At 42.5% G+C, this 22608-nt stretch overlaps 1 protein-coding gene across 20 annotated transcripts in view; it reads right to left on the bottom strand.

Moving 5' to 3' along the window:
- Positions 1–17472, bottom strand: part of AAK1 (AP2 associated kinase 1) — a 165521-nt gene extending 148049 nt beyond the window's left edge. For all 20 annotated transcript variants that reach the window (XM_014731107.3, XM_070235343.1, XM_070235345.1 and 17 more), the window contains exons 1-2: positions 17077–17472; positions 16362–16775 (exon numbers count right to left, since the gene is read on the bottom strand). In XM_014731107.3, the coding sequence (XP_014586593.2) occupies positions 16362–16524 (163 nt within the window). In that variant the 5' untranslated portion in view covers positions 16525–16775; positions 17077–17472. The remainder of the gene's footprint in view (positions 1–16361; positions 16776–17076) is intronic.
- Positions 17473–22608: the final 5136 nt, after the last annotated feature.

The raw sequence follows: 22608 nt of genomic DNA, 5'->3' as shown, positions 1-22608 counted from the left end.
ACCACAGAAGAAATATAAAAGATAGACAGACAGAAAGAAAGAGAACACGTCCAACCTCATAAACAAGATGCACTTCTGGTGGAAGTATTTATTGGTTTAATCTTTGTGGAGGCTATTTTGAAATATGTACTGAAAGTTAAAATATGCATATCTTTTGATCCAGCCATTTCACATTCACAAATTTATTCTAAGGAAGTAACAGAACAAGTACTCAAAGGCTTAAAAAATACTCATTGTAATTGTTTTGTAATACCGATATAAATAATCTTAACGTCTAATAAGAGAATTGTTAAATAAATCACAATACATCCATACAATAGACTAAAACTCATGATGAGACATTTAACACAAAAACATAGTTAGGATGTACCGCTAAGTGAGAAAGTAGATTATACAGGACGATGTAAAATACATTCTTATTTTTATAAAAATACACAAATCTGGAAGGCACATACCAAAATGTTAACAATGTAATCTATGGGATTATGGGTAATATTTTATCTTTTTGTCTGGCTTTATCTTCTAATTATTCTACCATCACTGTTAATTTGTATTAAAAAAATTTTTTAAGACTTCCTGATTGCTTTCTTCTGTATCAACAAAAGAGTATATATGGAACTAGCATTCATCTCATTGTTTTCAGTCTCCCAGCCCTGAATACCAAATACCATTTGAGAGTCTCCACCAGGACCCTTATTGAGATATAAACATATCCAGCATTGCACAGTGGATTCCAATCCTGGAAACTTCTCTGTAGTTTCAAATAAATAACAGAAATTGTGACTAAAATAATATTATAATGGTGACTACAACATTGCCTTCACTGAAAGAATGGAGAAGGGACTGAGGAGGGCAGGTTGGGAGAGAGGAAGAGAAGGGACTGTAAGCGAAAAGGAAAATGGAAATAGGTTAAGTCCCTATGGCACTCATACTCAACTTTTCAAACAAATGGTTATAAACACATTTAATTAATAATAAATATCAAATGGTAACATCTCTTCAGAACTCAACCTTTCTAGAACATGAGGCATCAAAAAGTGGTTTCTGTTCAACAAGAGATATAAAGTTCATGTTCAGCAGCTCATGTCCTTTAATCATAGACAAGACCCTCAAATTCTCACTAAGAGCCTCTTTATCGTACACACAGTTCTAATAAACTTAGTCATCTAGTTTCCAAGTCCACAGGAGATTAAAAGAAGCAAATTAGAGAGGCACTAATTCAGGAAGACACACGAATAGCAGCAAGAAGTGACAGCTGACTAGTCTTATAAGAAAGGAACCAGAAAGCACTATAAGGCACAAACACGAAATTCAAAAAGCATAGTAGGGCCATTTTACTCAGGAGCAAACTGTCTTACCCATATCAAGCAATGATCCTAAAAGTTCGATGACAAAACAACAACATTCTAATAACAATGCATTTGAGAAAGAAGAGAATGGAAAAACGTTAGAAGTGGAAAGCAACTTAGTTCTCATTTCACAGGCAAGGAACCTGATGGACGGGGTTGGAAAACAACTTGTCCAGAGTACAGGGCATGGTGGTCACCAGAAAGGTTCAGATCAGGAGTACCTTCCACCTATACTATGCTGCCTCTGAGGCATATAATCTAGAAGACAGGAAACATACAATGTATTTCAGAAAAAGTCCTATCCAAAACAGTACATTTTTCAAATTTGATAAAACTCTCAGGGGTCAGGAAAACCTATCTTCCCACGATGAGTCATCTCGAATGGGTTCTCCTTTATGACCAGGCCATTCTTCCACTTATCCTTTGTCAGTCCTTCTCTCCATAAACCTAAGGAATTCCTCCATATCCTTCCCCACTCTCTTTAAATCCCGGCCCAGTGGCGCAGCGGTTAGGTGCGCACATTCCGCTTTGGCAGCCCGGGGTTCTCCAGTTCGGATCCCGTGTGCAGACATGGCACCACTTGGCAAGCCATGCTGTGGCGGGCGTCCCACATATAAAGTAGAGGAAGATGGGCATGGATGTTAGCTCAGGGCCAGTCTTCCTCAGCAAAGTAGGAAGATTGGCGGCAGATGTTAGCTCACGGCTAATCTTCCTCAAAAAAGTTTTTAAAAAACCAATTCAACTTCCACCCTGCAGCATTCAACAGAAAACAGAAGCCATAAGGCAAGAGGGTGGCAACTTGTGAAACCTCACCCACTTCTTCTCCTCTGCACCGGTTCTTTCTCCTCTTCCTCCCAGGTCAGTTAATGAAGTGCCCTTTCTCTTGTCCAAAGTCATCCCCTCCACTTGAGTTCACGATTCCATCCATGTCCTGCCATCACCTCCTCAGCTCTATTCCATCAATACTCCCCTTGTACTTTATTTCCAACCTCCTCCTCCATTGGCCACTTCTCTGCTTAATGTGCGCAAGACTCTTCCACCATTTAAAACAATAATAAATTCCTCCCTGAGTCAGCATCCACTTTACTTCCCATTCACTCACTTCACTGCCACCTGGACTTCACTCCATTGCTCCACTTAAACTGCTCGAATAAAGTTCATGAATGGGGCCAGCCTGGTGGCGCAGCAGTAAAGTTCGCTCGTTCTGCTTCTCTGCGGCCCAGGGTTCGCCAGTTCGGATCCTGGGTGCGGACATGGCACCGCTTGGCAAACACCATGCTGTGGTAGGCGTCCCACATATAAAGTAGAGGAAGATGGGCACGGATGTTAGCTCAGGGCCAGTCCTCCTCAGCAAAAAAAGGAGGATTGGCGGTAGTTAGCTCAGGGCTAATCTTCCTCAAAAAAAAAAAGGCTCATGAATAAACTCCATATTTCCTAATCCACTAAACACTCTTCATCCTTATCGTGACCTATCTGATTTCTAACACCCCAAAGCATCCACACTCCTTTTAAATCTACTTAGTATTCATTGTCATCACTCACTCTCTTCTCATTCTACATCTATATCTTCAATCATTCCTTCTACCTCCTTCATGTACTCACTCATTCATTCAACTGGTTTTCACTGAGCTCCTCAGATGTGCCAGGCACTACACTAGGCACGGGGCATACAGCAATGAGCAAATCAGTCAAGGTCTCTGCTTTCATGTAAGTGAAATTCTAGTGGGGGGAGATAAACAATAAGCAAGAAAATGAGTTGACGTGCAACCTGGCAAAATAAAACACGATGGGTTCCTTACATTGGCTAGTCAAGCAAGGCCTCTCTGAGGTGAGATTTAAGTGAGATGTGAATGGCAAGAAGGAGCCAGCCATGCAAGGATCAGGAGGAAGAACACTCCAGGCAAAGGGAATAGCCAAGCCTAAGACACTAAAGAGCAAAGAATGTGAAATGCTCAAAAAGATCAAGAGGAATCACTGTGGCTAAAAACCACACTGGCTGAGGTAAAGAGAGATACAAGCTCTTGTAGGGTTTGCATGTCAGAGTGAGGAGTGTGGATTTTATTCCAAGTGTGCTCCTCTTCCTCTACCTGCCCCTTACACACTGATGCTCCCAAGGAATCTATCCACAGCCCACTTCTTCTTCCACAGTCTCCTTGTGAGATCTCCTTCCATTTCAGTTTTCATCAACATCCTGTGGCTATAAAACAGCGTCTGAACTATATAACCACACTAGGATTTTCATTGGTGCTTCATGCAAAAAAGACCCAAACTAAAGTCATTCTCTTTCCCTTGTAGACTATTCTTTCTTCTTTTTATTAACACCATTATCTAACCAGTCACTTAAGCCAGAAGCCCAAGATTCAGCCAAGCTTCCTCTCACCTCCAACATTTAATTATTAACACTAATTTTTCTAGTTTAAGGGAAAGATACAGAAGATGGTGAGTAGAAAAGGAATGAAATCTTTCACCCCTACTAAGAATGAGACCTCCCAGTATGGCTCATACATAGGCCAAGGTTAACAATCCATCTCAGGAATGTTGTCTTAGTCCCAGCCACACAAGTCTAACACTTGAACTTTTTCAACCTGATCAACCCCACCCTTGTTTATATAAGGAAAGACAAGCTCAGAGAAGGAAATGATATGTCCAAGATCACTGAGAAGGAGACTAGACGACCTACAACCCTTACCTCATACAGTTCTTTGTTCATATTCTATGAACTCACTCTAGAACCGGAACTTGACTACATAGATTTGTACATTATTACATCATATCATGTTAAAATCACTCCAAAATTGCTGAGTAAGTAGACAGCCACTTAAATAACACATTTATGCCACTAATATTCTAAAACTATGATTTTAAAAGAGAAAGAAATAGTTCATCTTCTGGGAAAGTCTATATTACCTAAAAGTAACATTTTCAAGCGAATTCTCATCATTCGTCAGAGAGAACCAAGGGCTGACCTTTCCACAATGTCACAGAGCTCACAAAGGCAAACCACGAGGCAAGATTTACTGATGATCCCTCTTTTCCCTTCTCCTCTCTGAAGGTAGCAAGAATAGGGAGAAATGAGAGTCCACCTATGTTCTAAGAGCTACATACAGTGATCACTTTTAGGCACCACCTCTCTAGTGGTGCCTCTCAATTTACAACTGAGCCACTAGTGCCACATTCATGAACATTTTATAAACCATATCCTCTCTGAGAGCTATGCCTCATGTCCTCTCCTGACCCTAACCACTTAAATCTACAATATGCCTCTGGAGAGGGTATACCACCACTGCCCAACCTCTCTGAGGCTCCCTCCTTTCCTGACTGGATCTGGGGTTAGTCTGTGCTTTTTCAAATTACATATTCCTTTCCTCTCTGTCCCCTGCGTCCATGCTTACTACCCCCCATATAGCTTGAGAATCACTGTCCTAATCTACTACAAGCCAACAACCACCACCAGCCAGAAAATTAATGCACAACTTGCTTAAATCTCAGTAATATCTGAGTTCTTGATACTTGAACTAATCTTCTCCGTCTTCACATTATAGCATTTAAATAGTTTGAGTTCCTTTACATAGTTAAGATACTTATACCTTATATCTCTACTTTTGAGATTGATAATATTAGGTACCCAAAATTGAACCCAATCAATAAAGAGAGATTTACATGATCTTCTGGAAAGTGTTCTACTTTGCTTTGAATTTTGTTATTTTTCAACTTTACTGAAAACCTAGAAGATTCGATAGTTCTTATCATTGTAATAAGGTGCCAAACACACATTTCTCATATTATTGGAATAGGGATAAGAGAGGTCTGTATATCTCAAATCTGTCTGGGTCCAGCCCCTGCCTAGTGAATTTGAATTAGTACTGATTTATTGTATTATTCATCCAGTTAATTTATTCCCCAGTACCCACTGTTGCATTGTTCAAATTTAAGAGTCCTGAATTGGATACAAAATAAACCTAAGGTTCATACCCTGCCCCCTAAAAACCAGAAAGCAGATACAAATGAAATAGATGAAGAGCAAAATAAAACTTTTTTTTTTCTGCTTTTTCTCCCAAAATCCCCCCTAGCACATAGTTGTATATTTTAGTTGTGGGGCCTTCTAGTTGTGCTATATGGGACGCTGCCTCAGCATGGCCTAATGAACAGTGCCATGTCTGTGCCCAGGATCCGAACTGGCCAAACCCTGGGCCGCCAAAGCAGAGCATGGGAACCCAACCCACTCCGCGACGGGGCTAGCTCTGCAAAATAAAATCTTGAGATTATGGGCCCAAACAGTCAACATAGCCAGCAAGAATGACAGGTATCCAGAGGACAGGAGGAGAAATGGATCACTTTGGCAGTTGTGGGAGTACTGAGGTTAGGTGGGATTAAGGTAGGTGGGTGGGGAAGGGGAGGGTATCCCAGGTGCAAGGAACACTAAGAGCAAAGCATTGGAAAGAACTAAATCCATGGTACATGGAGATGAGGAGGCCTGACTGAAGGAGAAGACCTGTGTTAGAGCACAAGAATCTGAAGTCGGACAGGCAGCTGGGGTGAGGCGCTCCTCAGGGGCAGAGAGGCCCACCATACTAATAGCAACTTGACAGGTTGGGGAAATTTTCCTAACACACAGGTGGCTTTCAAGCAGGAAAAAGAAAAAATCAAACCACAATATTTATCTGAGATTCTCTTCTTCTTATTCATCATCCTGGGGTTTGTGGATACTCAGAGATAGACAGATACATATATATATCTCTACAAGACTCTAGCTCCACCAGGTTATACGCTTATACACAAGGCAAAACAAACATTGCCCAATAAAAACAAAATTCATGCACTCAAATATTGAGTTACTAAGTTATCATAATATTAAGAGTTATAGACTGCTAACTGTGTGCCAGGCACTATGCTAAGTGCTTTGCATAATTTCATCTAATCCTTACAACCACCCATGGTATTATCTGCATTTTATAAGTGAGAAGCCTGGATCTTAGTAAGTTGCCCAATATCACAGGGACAGGTCCAGGATTCAAGCCAAGGGCTGCCTACCTCCAATTCCCATGCTTTTAAACTACCACACATGGTAATAACCTCGAAAGTCTTCTCCTAAAGAGAACTTCATAGTGCTCCCTTTATTCCAGGGGGACAGGGGAAGACAGGTAGCACTGGATATCAGGTTTTCCCCAATCATACTGAGTTACACCTTCTGGTCAAACCAAGATTTTTCCACAGCCAAAAGGCCAGATGAAATTATTTCTTCCAACACTGCCCACCCCCCCGCCACCAAGACTCCCAGGCTTCTAAAAATAGTAGAGGACAAAGATCTGAGGAACAGGGCTAGGCTACTCCTAGGGGAAATTAAACAAGTCTAACAAACCTGTAAGATAATCATGACTTCCTGAATGAATAAGATTCATTGACCAGGGAAAACGATGAGTCAAAGGTACTAGCAGGAGACTTGCCACCTCTGTAAATGCTGCTCAGGCCCTGATCCTCCAGGAACCACCCAACTGGTGAGGCCTGAGTCATCTTCTTTCTTCTGCTCCCTGAAGGGTAATAAATTCTACATTTTGTTCTCAAATTCATGCTGAGTACCAGAGGGGCAAAAATCTTTCTCTCACCACAAAGGTCCCAGTACAATAGCTGGAAGCATCCTTAAAAACAGGCGCCAAACAAATTACATGGCATTATACTGCTTTCTCCAATATTCAAGTCCTAGATGAAAGGCACCATTATTTAAGATCATTATAATTACAAAAGATAATTTAACATCAATGCTATGCTTGGCCTTCTATTATCATAATATAGGGATGCCATAAACTCTTTCATCCAATAATCTTGACTCTTCAGAAATCATAAATAACAAAGCTTCAACTGGCATTGCCATCCATTGCCTGCCAAGGTTAACTCAGAGCCCAAGGAGAACACTGACCAGCTCAAGCTGATTCACTCACAGCAGACCTCAAATGAAATTCCAAATTTTTACTCTTTCAACTTTGTTCCCACTTGAGGAACTCGCTCTCTGCCAAGGCGGAAGGCTCACTCATCAGAAGGACTCCTCTTTCCTAACAATGGTCCATAACTCAGTAGAATTGAGATTATTCAAAGTATACATAATAAACTAAATAATAATAAAGATACCAGACTAATAATAATCATCATGGAGGGACACGGTAGGCACAAAATGCTGCAGCCAGTATTGCCTTAATGTGCCAATATTCATTATCCCTGAGTGGTCCAAAATCACAGAATGAAAAGGCTTTATTTACCTTGGGTATAAGCGCAGAACATACGATTTATTTATGTAGGCAATTTTGTTCCTCAAAAGAGGCCAAAAATGTTGCAATACTTACTTCAACTTTACTAAGAATATAACGTATGCAAACGTGCTGAACTAGGTATGTTCCCTAAAACGAGGTTCCTCGAAGAAGGGTTCCAAAGAAAAGACTCACAATTAAGAACAGTGCACCTTCACGAAAACTTTCCTAACTATTTCAGTCCTCACTGATCTCCCTCCCCTCAACTCCTCCAGAATTTAGAGACTACACCACACACCCCAGTATTTCAACAGCTGTTGTCTTGTGGGATGCCCTTGTTTCTTGTGTGTTGGTCACATCATGTCAACTAGGAGCCAAATCTTCCATTACTTCTCTATTTGCCATAGCAGCTCAGACAGAGCTGAGAATGTCCTAGATGCTCAGTAAACCTTGCTACTCCTGGCTGGCAGAGCAAGCTATCTTTTAAGCACTCTACATTAAACCCACATCCTCTTGTTTCATGATCACAACACCCCTACAGAGGGAGCAAGGCCATTCATTACAAATGAGGAAGCAGTGGTTAAACAACTTCTAAATCACATTGGTTAAACAACATCCCCAAAGCCAAACTCACAAGTAATGAAAGAACTTGAACCCAAGACCCATAGCGGCAAGTGCTAGACTCTTCCTGAAAACTCTTCCTTGTATAAAGGATTATCAATATCCTCTCTCATAGATTCTGATCTTTAATAACCCTTCCTAACTGAACCTCCCTATGAGCAATTCATGTCACAAAATGCTTTCACAACATTTTGGGGTTGCTCACATATGGGAATATGGAGAGTATTTTTTAAAGCTCAAAACCCACATTCAGTCAGTGGTAGAGCACTGTTACAACTCCCCTCCCTCACCAGAGCCTACGAAGACTTGCTATTCTACCTCCTTTGATTTACTGGTTTATTTCCAGAAGTAGCTATTTTACACAGAAAATGACAAAGATTTTTCACCATAACAGGTTAAGAAAGATTACTGGCTCACTGATTCTGAGAAAATGAATTTTAAAATTAAGTGATTTGCCTGAAGCCAAACAGTAAATTAGACCCTTCTGAGCCACTCTTGACGCCCCCCTCTCTCCTCATTTTGGTCAACAGATCATGTTGTACCACCTTGGCACTACTGACATTTTGGACTGGATAATTCTTTGTTGGGGGTGGGGGAGGTTGTCATGTGCACTGCAGGACATTTAGCAGTACCCTTGGCCTATACCCACTAGATGCCAGTATTACCTCCCTCCTTGTGACAATCAAAAATGTCTCCAGAAAGGACCTTGAGGGTATTATGTTAAACGAAATAAGCCAGATAGAGAGACAATCTCTGTATGATTCCACTCATATGTGGAAGATAAACAGACATGTGGACAAAGAACAGATTAGTGGCTACCAGGGGAAAGGGGCGGGGCAGGCACAAAGGGTGAAGTGGTGCACCTAGAATATGACTGACAAATAATAATGTACAACTGAAATTTCAGAAGGTTGTAAACTATCATAACCCCAATAAAAAATAAAATAGAAAAAAATAGAAATAAAAAATAAAAGACTCTTTGAGAAGTGAAAAAAAAATCATGGTTTCTTTCTTCCTGATTAAAAATAATGTACGTTCGTTAGGCAGATCCAGGTTTGGCGCGTTGTAAAACGTGCACAATTTGCAGATACTTCTTTAAGGAAAAGAGTAATAAATTACGAATACAAAAAAAAAATATGTCTCCAGACATCGCTAAAAGTCACCTGGGGATAATCACCCTGGTTGAGAACCACTGCTCTAGATCAGTGGTCTCCAAACAGAGGTACACAAAACAATCCATTGGGGTACAGAAAGAAAATATGAGACTCTCTATTTATATTCATTACCATCTTAAAAAATAAGATTTTATCTTTATTACTATTTAACATATCGCCCAACACTAGTGCTCCCATTCAGTCCATATGTCAGTCACGCATCTCACACAAATCTGATGGAATCCTGAGGAAGAGTGGAAGCTCCATGGCACAGGCTGAGACACACTGAGATATACTGCAGTTGTGTGCTTGGTTAAGTGGATTTACAGATTACATTGATTTTAAATGTTAACCCTTATAAAATAAACAAGGGGCTTAAAAAGATTCCTGCAAAGAAATCTTGGATGAAAGATAATGCAAAGATATATGAACAATAAGAGAATGGCAGAGCCTCACTTCTACTCCTGGTATGCTCTCCATCAGTCACATTACAATGCAGAAACAATCACAACCTAAAGATATGACAAGACCGTCACCAAAACCTTACTGAGATTATTTAAAATACGTATTTGTGTCCACTAACATAAATGAACTTCATTTCAAGTATATACTGTGCCTCAGATACTAGCTAATGACAGCAGGACACAAATATAACTTACCAATAAATGGGCATACATATATAAAGGAATTGCATGTTTTTTAATTGATAGTACTATCTATCCAAAAAGTTTATAAACTATTGCTCTAAACCAACCTGCCCAATAGAACTTTCTGTGATGATAAAATATTCTCTATCTGTGCTGCTCAAAATTGTAGGCACTAGACACACGTGGCTACTAAGCAACTGAAATGTGGCTAGTGTGTCTGAAGAATTAAATTTTCATTTTATTTTAGATAATTTTAATTTAAATAGCCATATGCGGCTAGTGGCTACTTTATTAGACAGCACAGCCCTGAACCACTAATAGATTACTGCTATCTCAAAACATGCGGCTCCCAGCAAGCACTGCACTTTCCTGCTTTTGTGTCTCTGGCCATGTTATTCTCTCTGCCTAGAATGTCCCCTCAACCTTGTCCATCCAGTAATAAATTCTTATTTTTTGAAGACATATCTCAAATATCACCTTTCTTTAGCTTTCCCTGACTACTCTTCACCCCACAAAATTAATTGCCCTCCCATGTCTGTTCCTCCAGCCCTTCCACATCCTTGCACTACAGCACTTACAGTTACTTGCTCTCATGTCTGAAGTTCTATGATTGTTAAGTTCCTCAAGCCATGTCTCATTTATCACCGGGTGATGTCCAACACATAGAAAGCGCTCAGTAAGGGTGACTGAATATGGCAACGAATGAATCAACAAACACCGATCTCCCAATTTATACTGCAGGGCTCCTTCCACCAGACCAAAATGTGGCTCCAGAAAAGGAGACTGCAGGCTACTCTTCATACCTCACAGTGCTAGATGCTACCTCAATAGACAATACCATTTCTATTACTGTCATTGTTTGGCTTGCAGATGCAGATGTCAGTTATTTCTTAAGCAGGCTCAGAAAGTATTTATCCTTAGAAGAGTACAAGATGAAGGCAAATGATGGTATTAGTCCCCTTTCTGAAATGTCAAGTTTCAAATACTGCAAGTTAAAATGACTGCTCTGATGCAGTAATATTTTTATGTGTACTTTATTAATATTTATCAAGCTTTACCTGTATACTCTACATGCAGTTTTAGCTACTGAGGTACAAGCGTATGCCTCCCCCATCCCTCCCGCTCAAAATCCACGTGAAACTGCTTCTCTTCATCTTCTCTCATTAAATGAGCATGACTGTTGGAAAGACTAAAGAAAAGGCTTTGACCATGCAACTGCTTATTCTGGATTTCATTTCTGAATTCTAGATTTGGCTATATTTAGCAAAGCTATAACCGTCATCATGCCTGAAGCCAGGAAGAAGACACCATTCACAAACCACCCCCTGAAAATCTGCAGTTGCCACTAAAAAACCAGACTTCCCAGCAGGCAAAGACATCTGATGTGGGAGGGATCCAACTGGTGTTTGCGTCAAGAGAAGACCTCAGGTGCTTATAACTAACCTTTCTGTCAGACACTAAAGCTCTCCATAACCTTATTTCCTTTTCTTTTCTCTCTAGTATACTTTCTGCTCTGGTCAAACATCCTCATCATCCCTCTGTCCACTCCTTTCTATAACACTAGTCATCTCACTCCTCGACCTGCTCTGTTTCAAGCTTCCTGCTTCTCTTCAAACCTTCAGGACCACTCCTTCCCCAGACACTAGCCACTCCCTTGCCCCACAATTAGCAAAGGGCCGAGGCACAGAGGGGGCAGTGGATACTGGATAGTTAATCAATAGTTACTCAAAAGGCCCAGGACCACTGAAGAAAGTGAGCAGCAAGGAAAGCCAGGGAGCAAATGTAAAAGAACTTCCTTCTACTATTCCATGTCCTTCTTTCCTTGATTCTGGAAGGGAAACTTGTACTAACCAAAATGATAACACCAGACTAGTCAGTATTCCTGGAACTCATGACACTGTTTCACCACTCCACACTTTTGCATATGCTATTCTCTCTGCTTGGAAGGCCTTGGGTAACCCTCATCTGGAACATCTGCTGGGCAATTTCCAATCTTGATCAAATCACACTTGATCTGTAGACCCTCACCCCCAGGCCCTTCTCTTTATCATCTCATAACATCTTTTTCCCACCTACTATACACCCAGGGCCATGCTAAATGCTGGACACCTACCTTAGGGTTTGTTGGTCTATGAGCTCCTTAAGAGCCAAGCCCAAGTCCCATTCACCTTAGTAGCTGTGGAACCTAATACAGTGTCTGGCACAAAGAAGACACTAACACAACTATCACTAACTGAATACATGCATGCATCATATTGATACCACCAACACGTTATAACCATATGCCATATATATCATATATGTTTGGTTGGTTTTTATTTTAATATTGACTTATTCATTTATGCATTCACACAACAAATACATTTTAACATTCACCACGTACCAGAAACTATTCTGGGTGGTTTGGGTACCTCAGTGAATAAATCAATCATAGATATCTATTCCCTTATAAAGCTTACATTTCAGTGTAGGTAAGATAAACAATACATAAAATAAATAAGTAAATTAGAGATTTCCACTTCAGGCCATGAAAGAGTAACTGTTGGTTTTTTTAGGTGGTTTCACACACATTTTTAAGCCTCATTACCTTGCACTGTAGGTAGGAGAAATGGTCAACGTTGACTGACACGGGGACCTAGTAGTTCTCATAAGCCCTAGACCTGGATTCCTTTAGTGTAAGTGGAAAACTGTTCTGAAGGGCCACCTCGTCCACCCTATACAGGACTGATGCAGTTCTGGAATGTTGTCTTGGACACAGCAGGTATTCAATGAACATTTATTCACTGTTTAAAGCTTAGATGTAAGGCCTCATAGCTAAGGAGGTATGATAAAAGCACAGCTTCTTAGTCCTTTGAGCATTGCTCCAATTTTCCCATTGAGCTCATTCTGGAAGCTTAAACCAAATCTTCCTTTGACATCACGTGCCCATTACCTGAGACATGATTTAGCATCTCATCATGGCATCTTTGCTGAGGAAGCTAAAGAGAAAATATCCTCCCCTTCACCCAATCTAGAGATAGCATACCCCTCTGAACTCACGACTGAGAGCCTTCACTTCCCCCAGACAAACAAGCCCCAGCCGTACTAGTTAGCGAAACTAGGCCAGCAGGGCTGACACTGCTGATAGAGAGACGGCAGCCCAGGCATTCTCCTGTCTTACTCCAGCACCTCCTCCTTGGGGTTCTTGCAATTCCTCACTATAAAGCATAGACCAATACGCACATTAGGGAAAAAGGAATGATCAGTGGGATGTGGTGTTAACAGAAGGGTCTGTGTTTGAAGCCCACCAGACCACCCCTCTCTGAACTTCCTGGCCACTGCCCTGGGCACTTGACGCACAACTCTCATCATCCTTAGACCACTCTGGCTGGGACTGGTGGCTAGGTCAGCATGTGGGGACTCAAAGAGAAGAGGGTCCAGGAAGAAGCATGGCTACCAAAAACATCTGTTGACCCTTTAAGGAGCTGGTGAAGACCCTACAAAAAAGATCCGGATCTGTCAACTCATAATGGGAGGAAAAGGATTGCTGCAGTCAAACTAGCCTTCACATTGCCCTCACACACACTTCTCTAGCTATGTATATATGACGTAAAGTCCTGGTAAATAATGGCTACCATTTACCGAACACTTGAAAAATGTTACATAATTTATCTACATTGCCTCATTTAATCTTCAAGACCACTCCATAGGACAGTGCTTCTCAAACTTTAGCTTGCATCAGAATCTCTCCAACAACTTATTAAAGCCCCACACCCATGGTGTACGGGATGAGGCCTGAGAATTTGCATTTCTAACAAGCTCCCAGGTGATACTGATGCTCATGATTCAGGCTCCACACTTTGAGAACCACTGCCATAGGGAAAGAGAGATTCAAGAGAGGTTTGCAATGTCTTGGCCAAGGTTTCACAGCAAGTAAAGAACAGATCCAGAATTTGAACCTGGATCTGCCAGACTCTACAGAAAGTGCTGGTCACCATGCTACGGTTTGTGTGAATGTTTGCCTCATCTTCCCAAATTTACTGCCAGCTCCTTAAAGGCAGCCATCACACTTTAGACCTCCCTATATCCCTCTCAGAAGCTAGTAGTGCCTTTGGAGTTGGTAGCTGCTACATAAATACTTTGTATACTGGCTCCCATATAGCTACATACTTCTAAGAGCCACAAATTCAAACTCAATTATAGTCAAAGAACATAAAGAGGGGAATGCTACCACACCCAGTTTTCCATACTTTTTCTCTCTTGCTACTCTGAGTCTTTGTCCATGCTGTCACCACACATGGATAACTCCTACTGATTCTTTAGCCAGTCACTTCCTGCAGATTCTTGGCTCTCTAAAAGGGGGACCATTGCACCCTAAGCTCATGTCCATGATAGCACACATCACTCTGTTCTGGCTGTCTTCCATCTCTCAAAGTAGTTTGTAAACTCCAACATCTAGTTTTATATCATATCCCCAGAGCCTAGCACAGTGCCTGGCAACTCATGGACACTCCACAACTATTTGTTGACTGAACAAATAAATGAATGAATGCAGAGCTGCAAGCCCTACGTTCCACTTAAAAATATCCCAATGCATGATGTGCAGTTCTCAGGGATGAATTTTAGGGAAGAGGAGGGCAGCCTAGATAACAAAGACCAATTTTGCCTTTTCTCTTCCCCATCACTCAGACTCTGAGTGGAAGCACTGCCAGGGTAGCACCATCTATCACGAGACAATATCCTGGCTGAACAAAATGCTCCTGGACTGTAAGCTCAGCAGAGGCCATTTAGAGGGAAGGAAAGAGCTCTGCGCCCCCTCATTCCTCCTGATTTCTCTCTCACACACTCCTCCATTTCTCCATCCCACTGCAGTCAAGGGCTTGGCACAGGGATGAAAGAGACACATCAGACTCAAGGGTGCGGATCTGGCAGCGGGCACAGAAGCATCTCCCATCCTGCACCAAAGCCCACAAAGAAAGATCCAGAGGGGCAGTGACTCAGGCCCCGGATTAAGTCCAGCTACAGCAATAGTGAGAAAGGAAAAGAGCAACAATTTCACAAAGACATTAAGACATTGTCAGATCTTTTTTAAAACAGTGTTTTTAAAGTGCCGGCTTCAACCCTAAACCCAGAAAACTGGGTCCAGCTGAATCCAGTGCTTACACAAGCTGAGAGCCAAACACAGCTTCTTCCTCCTCCCAACCAACCGGCCTGCAACACTCCCCATGACAGGCATTTCCCAGGCCCGGGGCAGGACCCTTGCTTCAATCTTAGCTTGCAGAAAGGCTCCTTTCACAGCTAATAAACTGTTCCCCCACCACCATGTTGCAGTAAGAGAGGCCTCCCCCTTCCCCGATCCCCTCTCAGCCAATAACACAACGTACAGCAGGTTGGCCCCATCCAATTAGTTTGAATAGCTTCATGCTGAGGAAATTGCTGCTTTTATTAAAAATAAAAGCACACTAGGCAGGCAATGGGCTGTGAAAAGTATAAGTCTGGCATAATTATGAAGGTCGAGGTTAAGGTTATCCAAAGAGACATGCAAAGATTTCCAAAAAGCCTGGGGGATAAAGATGGATATCTACCTATCGACAGATATACAAATGAACACACACGGAGAGAATTTACAGGGCAGATCTAAATAACATCCTCTTCAATAGAGGAAAAGCAAAAATCAGATGCCACTCTCAAGTATTCTTTTGGCTAAAAAAAAAAAACTAAAACAAGAGGAAGAGGGGCCTACTAGACTGATTTCAAAACAACCACATTCATTTCATGTAATTTCTGTTATCTTAGCTACATCCTGGGGACCTGATTACAGTTGGGTCAGGAAATGAACCTGGTCAAATCCACCAAGAGCCTTGGCTCATAGAAAAACACATTCCCATTCTCTGAAAATCCTCTCTTCCTTCCAATGCCGGCTCGTGGGAGTGGGAAAGTTGGGTGGGAGGAGAAGAAACCCCTCTCTCTTCCAAAACGTCCTCCAACCCCACCCTTCAGCCCTCAAATCAACATTTCAAGTTTTGAAAGGATGGCAAGCCCACTACCCTACATTCAACGTGAAGCATTACACTTTCTGCCTGATCCTCAGAATTCAGAGAGGCAAACAAGAGTTGGCTTGTCAACGTTTTTTTAAAGAAAAGCCCACCGAGGTAAACAATTTCCAGCAACCTCCCCCTCGTCCCCATAAGCCCTGTCACTTTCAAACCTCAGTTTTAAATTTTTCAAGGACAATGATTCACAGGGCAAGGGAAGGGGGAAGGGAGGGTCAACTGGCCAAAACCCATTCAAACATTCAACAACTAGAAACCAGAGTCTTGCTGCATCAGCACAAGATTTTAATTTACGGCGCACTGAAAGAGCCCACCGTACCTTCCGCCAACACCTCGTCCACAGTGACCTGCTGCCGCCCAATGCCAAAGACCCTTCCGATGTAGCCACTGCCCAGGCCCGAGGTGCTGCCCCCTCCTCCGCTGGAGCCAGAGCCCAGGCCAGAGCAGCCCTGCTCTCGCCGAGAGTCGAAAAACTTCTTCATCTTGCGAATAGGAAGCAGAAAAACAAAATACCGACGGTTTCCCGATTTTTTTTTCTTTTTCTTTCCTCTTTTTTTTTTTTTTTTAAGAAAACAAGAGATCCAAGGATTTCTTCTCGGATTTCAGCGCGGAGAGGAGCCACCCGAATCCGGCCGTGGGGGTGGGGGCTGAGGGAAGATGCCTATAGGAATATGCGTGTCAGTCGCGCGGCGGTCCCCTCCTCCTCAAGAGAGCGATTCGTGTAAGTTTAAACCTGTGATGACAGAGGAAGAGAGAGAGGATGAATCAGTAACACACTTAAAAATGCAACTGCTGAGTCCTAAGGGAAGCAAAAGCCATCATCCTGGGGAAACGCTTCATGCATTTTCTTAGCGTGAAGAACCCTGCAGCTGAAAACTCGTGCCCGGCCCCAGAACCCGGGACCTCCGTGTCCGGAGCTCGGAAAAAGGAGGGATTCGGGCCGCCCTGGGCAGCGCCAACCCAGCCGGGCACTGCCTCCCCCTCCTCCCCGGTCTCCCCGCCGCCCCGCGAGGCAGCATCCCGGCGGCACCCACTTGAGACGGCTCGGCGACCGGCGCCCAGCTACCAGCCCCGCAACATTGTCACGGCCGCCGGGCCGGCCTGCGACGCGAGAGGACGCGGCGCTGCAGCAAGAGCCGGGGCCGCGTTCGGCGCCCGCCCGCCAGCCAGCTGATCCCCGGAGCGCCCGGCGGAGACTGACCCGCCGCCCCTCCCCCGCGCGCGCTCCCGCCCGGCTCCATCCACCCAACCAGGAAGTGAACCGCCGCCGGAAGTGCCTCTGGGGGCGGGGCGGTGAGGGGCTGGGGCCCTCCTGCAGCCGCCGCTCTGTCGCGAGTGACTTAAAGGAATCGTCTGAGACAAGGGGAACGGGGAAAGGCAGTCTCAGTGCGCAGAGAGTTTTGGAAAAGATCGTTAATCTAGCCCAACCCGCAGGGCACTATGGGAAAGGTAGTTCGGCGCAGCCCAGCGGCTGGACTACAACTCCCAGGATGCTCCTGGAGAAGCGAGCAAGGCGGCGGCGGTGGCCTCCTCCGCCTGGAAGATGGTTAGTAGGGTGGTGCGTTTGTGGGGATTCGGTTATTTAAACACATCCGGTAAAGAAACTGCCAGGAACTGGGGTTTCCACCCTACTGCATGTTCCACCCTCCTGGAGCCATATTATTTGCGGCTTGACCTCCCCTAACAAGGGATTCTGGGGGTTGTGGTTTCCAAAAGGATCGAGGCTGACACCTGAAGGACGTGACTTAACCGCTTAGCCCCTGGCGGGTCCTGCGGCGTTTACCGACGTCACCTGGGCAGAAGGTGGAGGACAGGGGGTGGTTGGGAAAATTTTGCTAGCAGTTGGTACAAGGCCACACCCTAACATAAATAAAACCGGTGGCCTTCCGCCCCAACCTCAAAAGCCGCTTTTTCTGCCAGATGTCATTGAGAACCGGCTCAACGGTCAGGTCTGGGTTTGACGCTCTAAGAACGTTTAATAAGACTGTGTCTCGTCTGGGAATCTGCAGGCGAGACTCAAACCGAGAAACTTAAAGGTTGTGCGCAGGGCAGATCCTAGAGTACCAGGAGACCCGACCGGTTGGCTCCGATCCCAAACTTGGGGGCTCGTCTGCCGACGGTGGCCCTTAATTCTTCCACCTTTGCTGATGCTGTGGATGGGCCTGACCTTCGCTAACCCCCTCCCACACGAGAACCCTAGGCTGCCCTTCTGTTGTTTCTTTTTAGCTTCGAGATTCCCCCTGTGATGCTTATTTTACTCTGCCGTCCCCTGAGTGCCGAGGATGGGGGTGGACAGTGTGATATGCGCCTGCCAAATGCAGAAGATGTGGAGCGCCGGTTGGTACCCTTCTCCATCTCTCTATTTCCTGATAGATGATGTTAAAGGTGATCCCAAAGCCCTGCCCTCTCCAAAAAAAAAAAAAAAAGAGAAAAAATCCATGATTTTTCTAACCCGTGAATGTAGGTTATTTCTCACCTCGTCCCGCTCTCCCTAATTCAGCGACAGCCCTCTTAGTTTGTAATTCGTCCCAGAATTTTTTCAGCAGACATTTGAGGAGAGTAGAGAAGGATGCTCCGGGGAAAATCATGGTTCTTGCTTTCTCTAATCTGAGTATTGAACTGAGCTGTGACTGGGCTGGCAGCAGCGTTGCTGCTGCTTCTCCTTACTCCTCCTCTTCTTTTTCTCCCTCTTCTCCCTCTTTTCCTTTTCCTTCTCTTCCTCCTCCTTCTTGATTCAGGTAGTGCCATTGCAGTTAAATGTCCTGTGTAGAGACAGCATCTTGGAGGGAGTCAACGTTGTCACCTCAGTTCACAAATTCATGCAACCACCTCCAGGGTGGAACGCAGCACCTGCTAAAACGTTGCCTCAGAGCAAGCCCACGGGAGGCATGTTCTCTGCACATTCCTTAAAAGGCTAGCTTTTATCTAAGGAAGTTTGGGATAGATCTTAAAATAGATGAGAAAGCTCATTTGGAATTGGATTCACTGACCCCCATCTTTCGCTACACCTATTGATCTTGACTGACTTTTTTAAAGAAGCAGGTCTGTTGCCTTCCTAGAATCTGTTGCTATCTCAGTTTTTACTTTTCTACATTTTCCTGGTACCAGACTTGGCCAAATTTACCCAAATCCCAAGTCTCGCTTCTGAGATACAAAAACTTGTTTTTATCTGGTAGGATTAAGGCAGATAACATGTATTTATTGAACACCCACCTGGATGCTTTGATCAAAATCTGAAGGAGGAGGTTTAAAAGAAAGAAAAAAATTAAAAGACTAGATTCCTTGCCTTCCATTCTCTCAGAGACTAATAGCAATTATAATGACAAAAAACATAGTTTTTAGGGCTTTATGTATATTAAGTTATTTAATCCTCACAACAACCCTATAAAATAAAGTATTAGGATGTTCATTTTAAAGATGAGGGAACTGAAGCATAGGGATAATTAACCTGCCCAAAATCACACAGATAGCAACTAGCAAAGCCAGGATTCAAATCCACACATTTTGGCTTCAGAGCCCAGTGTTTACCTGGCTATACCAAACTGCCTACTGAGGAAGCACAAGCATAAACTGATTAATATTTAGAAATGTTAGCAGCATGAGACCAGGAGACAGGAAACCTCTGCCACTCCATAGCTGTGACCCTCGACCACTTAGATCTCTGGATCTATTTTCTCATCAGTAAAACCAGAGCTCTGTTACAACTCAGTAATTCTTTAGATCCTGAGTGCAAAATAATCACAAATGAGCCACTATAATCTCAAAACTCCTACCACACTTACTTTCTGTCTAATTTGTCCCACCCTCCCTTGCATTCCTGTTCAGCTTTTCATGTCACTTCAACCAAGTACCCCAAAGTCAGGGAACAGTCTTCTACTTATCTCCTTGAACATCCAATGCAATAGTTTATATTGAGTGTGTCCTTACTAGTACTTAAGTAAACCAAATAATTGACTTCAAATTAAATGTGACACAAGAGAGCAATCTGATTAAGGTGGAAAGATTGAGCTACTCTAGACTAGGTGAGCTTTTGAACTGGGTCTGGGAGAAGCTATGGATAAATACCCGGTTAAAGAGAAGGGGAAAGGAAACTGACATTTACTGTATATCTTCCCTATGCCAGTTACTGTGTGAAGCACTTATATTATCTTGTTTAATCCTCATGGATGCATCTTTGCAAAGTAGATACTATCATCTGTTATATCAAAGTAGGTACTGTTATACTGTTATCCCTGATTTTATAGATGAACAGTGAAGATTTTGTTAGTAGCAGAGGGATGTGCGGAGTTTGTTAGGTTTAGAGGAAATGGTTTGACCTGTTTTGTGGGTAAATCATGTCATAGTAAACCCAGTTATGGCAAATGTGTGCTGCATCATTAGAGGAAATCAAAGAGAAGGGGGCCAACATTAAGGACCTTATCTAAGGCAGGCACTGCATTGAGTATTTAATCATATCATTTAACCTTCACCGTACACTCGAGGTGTGCATTACTTTTATGTTATCAATGCGGAGACAGGCCAAGCAAGGGTAAAGTATGTGAATTCTTGCTACACACAGCCTGCAAAGGGTAGAGCTAGAATCAGAACCGGACTGACCTCAAAACCGACATCATTTTCACTATACCATGTAGCCATCCTCTGCTGCCGTGTTTTAGCCCAGTGGAACTTATTAGAAATGCAAATTATCAGGGCCCACCTAGACCTACCAAATAAGAGGGAGGAACAGAGGCAGCAATCTCTTTTCACTAACCATTAGGTGGTTCTGATACGCATTCAAGTTTCAGAACTGCCCATTAGGAGAAGGGAGTTTGTAATAACCATTTCCCTTCTTTAAAAAAAGCATTTCTTGTTTTTGTTTTCTCATTTAAAAAGTAATTACATAATCATTAAAGAAAATATAAAAAATAAAAATCAGCTCAGAATAATAATCACATAGAGAGAACTCCTGTTGACATTTTGATCAATTTCCTTTTAGCGTTTTTTCCATATACAGGCTTTTTTACCATATTGGATCTCATTGTATATTTGGTACGTTCTGGTGTTTTCAGTTAATATTTTCCCATTGCATTACATATTCTCCAGAAACATTATTTTTAATGGTTGCTGGATAATCTGTTCTTTACTATTGAATATTTTATTGTTTTATTTTAATTTTTTGCTGTTATATATATGATTAGAACAAATATCTTTATTTGTGCTTCTTTGATGTTTTTCATGTTTTTAATAAATGGAATAACTGGGTCAAGAGATATGAGCCAGAGTATCCTCCAGGAAAGTTATACTGCTTTGCTCCCCACTCGCTGATTCAGTTAACAAATATTTATTAAATACCCACTGTGGACACACCCCAGAAAGTTTATTACAGTGAACAAAATAGATATACTCCTTGCCCTCAAGGAGCTTTTGGTCTTAAAAGAAAACACTCAATCCTGAGTGTTCCCATCCCTGAATTTGTGCAGTATAAAAAGAAACCTATCCCATTTTGGTAGGTGGAGATGATGCTCAATGCTTTAATTGTCATTGTTTAAGTTAGTGAGCTTGAACCCATTTACAGTGACAAAGACTCTGTCCTTGACCCAACTTGAGCCAGGCTTCTCAGAATCCTCTTTTTGACTAGACCTTGACCGTGGGCTCTGTCCTTGGTCCGCCTAGTCCAGTTTTAGCAAGAACCCTGCTGAGTCAGCTTGGCGAAAATCCCCCACCGTTGATATCTGATTGCTCTTGATATCAGATCAAATTCCTCATCCCCCACGCTCGCTATCTCATCACCCTGGTCTGCCTTCAGCAGCAAGAGTCTGGGAAATATGATTTGCAGAGTTCCAACCTCAGGATCACAGCATAGAAACAATAGTTAAATAGCCAGTATGCTAGCTGTGTGACTTTAGACAAATTACTTAGCTCCTCTGTGCCTCAGTGTCCTCATCTGTAAAATGAACTTAATAATGGTATTTACCTCGTTGGGCAGTTCCAAAGAGTAAATGAGATAATTCATGTAAAGCGTGTAGACCAGAGCCTAACACATAAAAATGTTAGCTGTTACTATTATGAAATTATTATATTTTGTCCTTCAATAATAACTTCTCACATTTGAATCCTTTTGAAACCACAATTAGAAAAATATATTGATGAAATTCTTTGTTTGCCTTATTTTAATACCTCCTGAGAGTTCTTTTATACCATGATCTTTGAGTTTTGAGTTGTCCATTAGACAGGTGGAATCTGTCATCAAGCAATTTTTTTTCTAGAAAGATATGAGGATGATATGCTTTTAAGGCATATCTGTGAATGTCTTTTTGTTGCCTTTAAAAGTGAAAAAGAAGATACATTGGCTAGATATAGAATTCCTGGACACAATTATTTTCCCTCAAACCTTTAGAAATTTGTCCCTTGTCCTCTAATGTTTATTAGTGAGGAAAAGTCTGAAACCTTCCCAATTTTCATTCCTTTGTAGTAAACTTTTTGTAGGATTCTTTATCCTTAAAATTCAGAACTCACAAGGACAGGCCTAGGTAATCATTTCTTTTAATTAATTATGCCAGCAGATTCTACTGTTTCTTTACCTCAGG

Source organism: Equus caballus, chromosome 15, assembly GCF_041296265.1.
Source record: "Equus caballus isolate H_3958 breed thoroughbred chromosome 15, TB-T2T, whole genome shotgun sequence".
Classification (NCBI taxonomy): domain Eukaryota; kingdom Metazoa; phylum Chordata; class Mammalia; order Perissodactyla; family Equidae; genus Equus; species Equus caballus.
The sequence above is the reverse complement of the archived record's forward strand: the minus strand, read 5'-3'. Positions and strand labels throughout refer to the sequence as shown.